This window comes from Arachis ipaensis, chromosome B10 (genome assembly GCF_000816755.2).
Source record: "Arachis ipaensis cultivar K30076 chromosome B10, Araip1.1, whole genome shotgun sequence".
Lineage (NCBI taxonomy): Eukaryota > Viridiplantae > Streptophyta > Magnoliopsida > Fabales > Fabaceae > Arachis > Arachis ipaensis.
Window position 1 is genome coordinate 131771989 of NC_029794.2, and position 9081 is coordinate 131781069.

A 9081-nucleotide genomic window follows, 5' to 3' on the forward strand; every position below is an offset into this window, starting at 1 on the left:
TCAAAAAAAATTTTATTAATATTTTTTTTTTATCAAAGATAAGAGACTCAAACTCACAACCTCTTAATTAAGTATGGGGAGATTATGCCATTTGAGTTATAACTGATTGGCAAAATATTACTAACCTTTGGGGAGAGAAAAATTACCTTTATTATTTTGTATTTCCCAGAGTAATGTTACAAATGAAATGCTGTATTCTTTTATCTGATATGCACGATGAAAAAAGAGGGAAATAATTTGTTGACCAAGTAGTAAACGACACCTGGTAGACTGCGTTTAAGGTCATAATGACGTGCACCCCCTAATACTATATATTCGGGAGGAAGAAGAAGAAGAATAAGAAGAAGAGTGGAAAATATGGGTGAAGAGAGAGAAGATCCACAGAAGATTAAGCGAATAGCGGCGGATTCATACGACTACGACAACGACCCCAGATGGCAAGATTACTGGTCCAACGTCCTCATCCCTCCTCACATGGCCTCTCGAAACGACGTCGTTTCGCATTACAAGCGCAAGTTCTACCAGCGCTACCTTGTATTCTTCTTCTTCTTACTTCTTCCCTCTATTCAACTCACAATTATTTATTGGAAGTCCTTTTTTTTTCTTTTAGTGATCTTAGTAGTGCGTTTTTGTGGGGAATATTGGGAGTAATTTTTTTTCATTGAATAACTAACACTTCTGGAGAATTCGTTGTTTTTTATTTTGCGTGTAGAAGAATTTGTTTCTGATTTTGATTAGTTCAATTGATTGTTGCTGTTGGGTTATTTATGTAGTTGTAAATTAGTATCTATTATAGCGATTTCATTGTTTTGCTTATAACTTCTCATTTGTGATTTCTTTACTTTTGTTGTTTTTGTGTGCTACAATGTAGTCAAATATATACAATTTTCATATCTTGGAACGTGGTGTATACTTATTTATCTTTAAGGAATTGGTAAATTGATTCTTCTAAGTTTTTAACTAATGGTATTTGTGAATTAATAAATTAACAAGCTGCGTGGACTATCTTCATGTAACAAGAATTGTCCCATTTCCACTACATTTGTTAGTTGATTGTGAGTGCTGAATGCTGAACAGGATCCTGATCTGGTTGTGGAACCAATGTCGGCTTCTGGTTCATCCCAGCCAGCACGAACCTCAACAGCATCAACATCGCCATCCGGAGCAAATGAACCAACCCGCAGAAGAAGCTCTGGTGTTTAGTCCTTTCTGCTAATCTAATAGTATAACTGATTGAAAATAAAGAACTAAAATGAAGAACATATTCGGTCATCATCTTTTCAAGTGCTTTGTTTAGTCTTACTCTGTGTTGAATCTTCCTGCAGGATCAACTGATAGAACTTCAGGGACATCCACAACTGCAGGTTCCGGTCCAACTTCTCTGCAATGGGATCGACAGATGATTCTGTTTTCTGTTAATGCTTGGGTACAGTCTTTCACATTGAACAGAAATTCATCACTGCATCGTTTCTGGTTAATATATACCCCATTTGCATATAACTGTTTTCATGACCGTGTTTGACTGATCGTTTTGTGCTGTTCATTTCTTACTTTGCCTTTACATGGTTGATATAATGTTTACATTCTAACAATTGGGTATTCATAAGAATTCTAGGGTGCTTCTGGTTTGCGTTTTCATTCTCAGTATTTTCTGTTTTTTTTTGGATTTTGTGAAGGAAAAAGAGAAAACAGTAAAAACAATAAAATTCTGTTTTCTGTTTTCACCTCCTGTTTTCTCTTTTTTGTCTTTGCAAATTTCTGAAAACAGAAAACACTGAAAATGAAAACAAAGAATGGAAATGCAAATCAAATGCACCCCTATCTTTTCAAATTTCCATCTTCACTTGCTGAGGAAAGAGATGGGGATATGAGAATATGGAAGGGGATGAATTGGAATTGTGAATATATACGTGAAGTTATATAATACATGGTCTTCTGGGGCCTTGTACTGTTTGCTTGTTGATATGGATCTCTTACGTTGTCAATTCTGTCATTTAATCTTAATATCTATTTTTTAGGTATTTGTTGTGGCTGTTGTTGCAGCCATCCCATTGGTACCTACTTATCTTTCTCATAGGGCTTATCGACTTTCTTTTATGGGTACTACTTGCTCTGCTCTGTTCTCATTGTACTCGCAACATGGGGTAAGAGCTTCTATTTAATTTTGCAGTTAGCATTATGTTTCAATATTTTGACTCTTCTATCTATAATGATTTTTATTAATTTATTTATTATACATTATATGCCATTGCAGAAACCAAGAGCATGGAATATGCAGGCCTTGCAAGTTTACTTTCAATCCATAATTGCTTCAAAAAATTTTATATACTTCCTCTACTCCCTTACATTCGTTACATCACAACTTTGTCTAAAATGTAAGTAGTCCTCAGATAATCCTGTTATGTTGTTTGTTGTTTCTTTCTGAAAGGCAGTAAACATTATCATTCCTATCAATTACATCTGTATAACATTCCATAATTATGTTGCAGTTGCTTTGATCCCCATCATATGTTGGGCATTTGAACATGTAGCAAAGTTCCTTAGGCGTAATTTCAGCCGCTCCACCTTGTACAGGTGAGTAACCTTTTATTGGTTTATAATTTTATACTAGTAGCATGAAGGCAAATAAGATTGCTAAAAGATGCAACATTTATCTCATTAAGCATAGCATTGGTACCATCATTTGTCTCATTTTAGATTAGATTTACTATTGATACTAGAATTCCATTGCCTTCCTAACACTGCTCTAAGACTTCTATCCTGTTTTCTTGTCTTTTTCTTTCCTGATTGTTTCTTATTATTTTGTCAATCTCATTCTTTAATATGTGGTTTCCTAAGTGTACAACGGATTGAGAGAACAACTTAGCCTGTGACATAGTGTAATCTTATTTATTTATTTATTTTGATAAAGAAGAAATATCATTAACAAGGAGAGAAAGGATATTACAAAAGACATGGAGGACAAGAGATCCTAAAGTTACAAAGATTTGGAAGGACAAAATGTACTTCAATAGCACATACACTCCAATCTCTGCATCTTTCAGAGAGATACCCCCTCTGAAAATTTCATGCACCTTGCAGCCGGTAGAAGCAAGGTGTCTTAACCCTATACCTCAATTCTTGATTGTCCTGATGTGTGTCATTAAATATGTGGGAATCTTGCTCCAGCTAGATGCCCCCAAACAGTAGCATAAAGCCATAAATCGCTCAATGCCACTAATATCTGGTTCCCTTCCTCCTCACAAAATAGTGTAAACCTTTGCGAAGTTCAGTCTTGCATTATTATAATATATAATCTCTAAAGCCAAGCATTGTATTCCTTACATAACTTTAATATATTTGGTGGTTTCTCTGCTGAAACTATGTGGATAATTTGTCTAGAATTAAGCTAAGTAAGCAACTTTTAGTAATTGTTGAGGAAAAGGGGGATTTTTCAAAATAAAGGAAAAGGGGTTGAGGATGTTATCCATTGGTCTTTTATGAACTATAAGGAGTGGTTAGGTGTGGATCCCTTTTGTTGTTGATGGCAATGCCGAAGATGACAGGGGGATATCTATTAGGGTCCTTTGCTATGGTTGCTTTCTTTTATTTGTTTTAGGTTGGTGCTTTTGTCTTTTCTTATGCTCCACTTGTTGTGTTGAGCTCTTTCATTCAAAAAAAAAAAATATTATCTTCATGTTTGTAACCATTAATGCTTTTGTAACTCTTAGCTTTTCTCGACAACTGTCATCAGGAGCTGAATTTACCTACACTGGATTTGGATAGTGACACAAGTGTACATAATGCATTGGACACCATTTTGTTTGAGACTATTCATATTTATTTGCATAAAACCTCAATAATATTTTTTTTATTATTTTGTTACTTTTGATTAGGAAGTACTTGGAAGAGCCCTGTGTTTGGGTAGAGTCAAACAGTACTACTCTCAATATACTAACATCACATGTTGAGATTGGACTTGGATTCTTGCTGATTTTCTCACTGTTCTCGTCAGTTTCTCAGGCTCTTCCCTTTTGTTTTTCCCTAATGTTCTTTTGCTACAATTTCCCTCTTATGTGGAGGATGTTGTTTGCCTCATGAATCCCCCATTTTTTTTACCACACATGCAGGTCACAGCGTAATGTAATACAGACATTCATGTACTGGCAGGTGTGTTTCATTGCTGTCTAATCTAAATTACATACAGTAGAAGCATTGGTCTCCCTTTTTCTTTTTGGAATTATGTTAGTTGGAGAAAATAAGATTATTATCACCGAGATGAAAATGCTCCAATGGACTAGTAATAAGTGTGGACCCAGGAGATTGGGTTAAGAACAGTTTATTACGGCTAAGAGTTGGGGTAGCACCTACAATATGGAAGATGATAAAACATCTCCTTAAGTGGTTGGAACTTTTGTGGAGAAAAGACCTATAGGTGGATTAGGTGGAAGTTCCATAAACCATAGTTAGAGGAAGACCAAGAGAACCATAAGTGTCAAGATTTAAATATAACAACAGATTGAAATGTAAATATGTTTTATGATTTAGGATAGAAGGCATTGCTTAATCTAGGCAGCTTCCCACCTCGAGAATTACTCTTGTTGAACATATTGGTCCCACCATCGCTTTCATTCAAATTTCTAGTATGTGTATTGGGTACATAAATCTGTATCAAATTTTGTTATAAGAAAGTTACAGTTCAGAGAAATTTCAATCAGATGAATTAGTCCCCCTTCAAAACGACGGAGAAACCAATCTGTCTAACAGAAGTAATTCTCGAGGACTTCTAGAGAATATAAATTTGTTAAGGCTAAAGTTTCGATTTGGAAGTTCTTAAGAATTAATTTGGGTGTTCATTCTTTTTCTTTTTAAGGGTGTTAGTTGGAGTTGATAAACAACTTCGCCTTTCATTCATGCATCCACAAGAGTTATGCTTATCCAATTTTTACTAGGAAATATTGCACTGAAATTCAGACATAATTTTCTTTCACCCTGTTTTGCCGTCTTTTCTTGCAGCTGTTAAAGCTCATGTATCATGTTCCAGTTACTGCCGCATATCATCAGAGTGTTTGGGCTCAAATCGGGAGGTCGATCAATCCATACATCCATCGTTATGCACCATTCTTGAAGACTCCAATATCTGCAGCCCAAAGATGGTGGTTAAGGTAGAAAAAGCTTGGGGTTAGAGATTGGAGAACCACCAAGACAAATATAAACCACGTGAATATCTTCATTTAGATAATCAAATATAAAGTGATTGCATCATATGAACACCCTCACCATGTAGACATTTTAGGTTTCATCATCTTCAAATAGAAACTGATTTCTCATTTCTCACATGAATGGCACCGAGAACTGGAATAGATTTTGGGTTCAATATTACTGATCTAAATCGTCAACGTCTATTTGATTCCTATGAGTTTCATATTAATAAAAATGCTCCCACGCCCCCTTTCCAGACCCTGAAAATTAGACAAAAAAAAAAGAAGACATTCATTGTGATAATAAAAAATTAGTCATTATGTATTTATTCATGTTTCATATTTTTTTTAACAAAATATTCAATTTAAATAATTAAATTAGTAAGGTAACGTTTGGTGGAGAGACAGAGACGGAAAGACTGAGAGACAGAGACTAAGAGACAGAGATTGAAATAAATCTCAGTATTCTGTTTGGTGCAAAATGGGAGACAGGAATTAAAACAATAATGAAACTCTAATTTAATTTGCACAAAGGGTAAAATTGGAATTAATTAATTGAAATGAGAGTATTTTAGGTATAAAATGTTATTAAAGTTTCAGTCTTCATTTCTAAAAATTTTAGTCCTCTGTGTTCTTACTTTTTGGAGGTACTGAAATACTGGTACTAATCTCTAAAGCAACAAATATAATGCTGTCTCAGTCTCTGTCTCAGTACTTCAAAACAAACGTTACCTAATAGTCGGATAATTGAAACCTTTTCACAGTAGCATGATAAATTATTTCATGAATAGTAAATATATATTTTTGTACAGTGAGTTGGATTTTTCATACATGTAGCATAATTATTAGAATTTATATTAGAATGTTTTTAAATTATATATAATTATTAACATAAATATTATATTTTATTAAATATTTATAACGTAAAAGAATAAAACAAAAATATGTGGATGCATTTTTAATAGAGAATCTTGTTATTTCTTAATATTAAAAGTTGCATTAAAAATGTGTTATTTACTGTGAGTCTGTTATGAATAGATTGAATATTTTTTTCTAATTCTTAGAATTTTTATTTTCACATTAAAAAAAAATTCAATATATCCATAACAGTAAATGATAATATAAAAAGAAAAATTATAATTTAATCTTTTTAAATTATTTTAACGGTAAATTTAATCTCCAATTCTATTTAATATTAAACTATTGCTTTTCATAAGAAGCCAAATTAGTTAATTAAAAAAATTTATCAAATGAGTTTTTTCTATCAGTTGATCAGATAAAATCATACCACAATTGGAGGAAAAAATAAGGAGTGTTTGTGGCTGGCTGCTAGTCACCACCGTGAGATGTCCTCGACGAAATGACTCTTCTACACACCTTTATAGATAAGAACCAAATTTGGATAGGTTCATATGCAGACACATAAGAGACACGTATAATAATACCAATTATAGTTAACTAAATGCTCACCGAAAAAAATAGTTAACTACTAAATGTTAAATGGCTTGCTCAATGAAATCCATGTAGCTACATTTCCTCGATGAAATCTGAATAACTTAAAAGATGTAAAAGGACAAACTTTATTTTTGAACAGATCATTAATTAAAAAATATATTGAAACCTTAGCTCATTTTTAAACGTGTTTTATTAAATAAAAATATTGTATTTGTTAAATGAAATAACTCTTCATTCTTTATTTATTATATTTATTATGTTTTAACAATTTGAATCCAAGTAGATTTTACTGGTGAAGGGTAGTCCTTAAAAAGAGATCTGTTAGTTGGATATAAAAGCATAGTAAATAAAAAAAAGTTATTAGTGGGCTGGCAATGGAAGTTGGTAATGAACGAAGGACATTGTTTTAAGAAGATAACTGGATCCAGGGTGGTCCTCTGAAAGCGCGTTTCCAAGGCTTTTGTTTGTTTCAAACCAGCAAGGATCTGTGATAGGAGATTGTGGGTTTTGGGATGGGTTAGAGTGGATTTGGAATTTTCATTGGAGGAGGGAGCTGTTTCAATGGGAGTTGGAACTAGTTCACCAACTTCATGATATGTTAAGACCAGTGAAGCTATCAGCTGACAGAGAAGATAATCTTGTTTAGAAATTTGATAATAAAGGTATTTTTTCTACTAACTATTTTCTGCAGGTGTTGCAATCGGAGACTCTTTCGGAGGAGATTACGAGTTATAGCTTCATAGGTTCGATCTGGAAAGGGTTGGTTCCGCCTAAAATTGAACTATTTGGTTGGTTTGTTTTAGTCGATAGAGTGAATACTAAAGAAAGGTTGAGTAGATTAGGCATAACTCGCCAACATGATAGTATTTGTGTCTTATGTAAAATGGAGATCGAATGTGTTCATCATTTGTTTGTGTTCTGTGAGTTTACGTGATAGATGTGGTGCATCTGGTTGAGATGTTTTCATAGAGATTTGGTTGAGATGTTTTCATAGAGATTGGATTGTCCCAAGAAGCATTAAAGGCTTGTTTGAGAGTTGGAATGGAACACCTAATAGAAAAGAGGAGCATAAGAGGTGGCTGATTAGATTCTTTACGATTATTCTGGAACGTTTGGTTGGAACGCAATAACAAAATTTTCAACAATAAAGAAGTAACTGTTGATGTCATACAGAATAGGATTTTTTTGAGCCACACGAAGTGGATGGGTATTGATTCTACTGGTTGTTGATGGCAATATCAGAGATAACATAGAATTGTTAACCTTGTGTTTAGATTTACTTTTGTATCTGTCTGTTTTATGCTCCACTCTCATGTATCGAACTTCAGTTATTTCAAAAAAAAAATTATAATTTAAAATTTATGAATTAGAATTAAAATTTTGGATAAATTTAAAATTTAAAATTCAGTAAACGTTATATTCTTTATTTAAAAAAAAACAAATTAGCATTCATCTAAAATTTTTGTTTAAATATAGTATATAATAATAATTAGACACGAAAAATACTCATTAAACTAATGTTGGATGAGTATCATAGATAGATTAATACATGATTATCCCCTTGTGTGAATTATCCGAGGTTGGAGTGTTGGAATGCGTTTTGGCAACACAACATCCACCGAATCTAAATCCAACCAAATAGAGAAAAACCCAAATCAGCCCCTGACAATTATCTCGAAAGACAACGAGGCCCCTGACAAAAAAAAACCTCAATCCGGCCCCTGACAAAAAAAACCCAATCCGACCCCTGATAATTACCTCGAAAGGACAACAAGGCCCCTGTGCCAAAAAAAATTAATGTTATTTTTTTTGGCACAGAAGCTAATCAGTCCCAAAAAAATTATCAAGAGTCGAATTGAGTGTTTTTTTTTCTTAAGAACCTCCTTGTCCTTTCGAGATAATTGTCAGGACCGGATGGATATTCATTCTAAACCAAAACGAAGACACCAATTTATTTAAGCTATAGTAGCGTAAAACTCATTTCTTCCCGGATATTTTGACTTTTGAGATACACCCTCTCTTTCTCACACACAAAAGAATAAGCGTCATCGAGTGCCGTCTTTAACAGCAAATCTCACCTGTCTCCATCCACTTGCCACTTTCTTGTTTCGCAGCCAACAAGGCTTCACTGCTATTATTTTATTCTTCTTTTGTGTAAACAAGAATCACGCAACTCTGTTTCTGTCAATAAGGGAGATTGTCACAAACACAAGCCTACTCAAGAAAGGACCAAACATTACAAGAATAATTCCATCAAGACAGCTAATAAGCTTAATAATTGTAATCTCATCCCATGACCCACAACAACATAAATCATAATGTCACCACGTCAAATTTTGCATACTCATTTTCTTATATTTCCCATGTTAAGAATATTTTAATTTTAATGTATTAATAATATAAATTTTTTATACAATTATTTAATTATATTTATCTTTTAAACAAT

At 33.3% G+C, this 9081-nt stretch overlaps 1 protein-coding gene across 1 annotated transcript; it reads left to right on the forward strand.

Moving 5' to 3' along the window:
- On the forward strand, positions 292–5416 carry LOC107623375 (transmembrane protein 33 homolog). Its single transcript, XM_016325610.2, has 9 exons — positions 292–534; positions 1078–1195; positions 1326–1426; positions 2019–2144; positions 2255–2375; positions 2490–2574; positions 3876–3989; positions 4110–4149; positions 4996–5416. Exons 1-9 carry the CDS (start codon positions 358–360, stop codon positions 5146–5148), a joined length of 1035 nt encoding a protein of 344 aa, XP_016181096.1. The 5' UTR covers positions 292–357; the 3' UTR covers positions 5149–5416.

Coding starts and splice junctions, on each gene's coding strand:
- LOC107623375 (XM_016325610.2), top strand. CDS start 358: ATGGGTGAAGAGAGAGAAGATCCACAGAAGATTAAGCGAATAGCGGCG. Junction 535..1,077: donor AGTTCTACCAGCGCTACCTT/GTATTCTTCTTC, acceptor AATGCTGAACAG/GATCCTGATCTGGTTGTGGA. Junction 2,575..3,875: donor AGCCGCTCCACCTTGTACAG/GTGAGTAACCTT, acceptor ACTTTTGATTAG/GAAGTACTTGGAAGAGCCCT.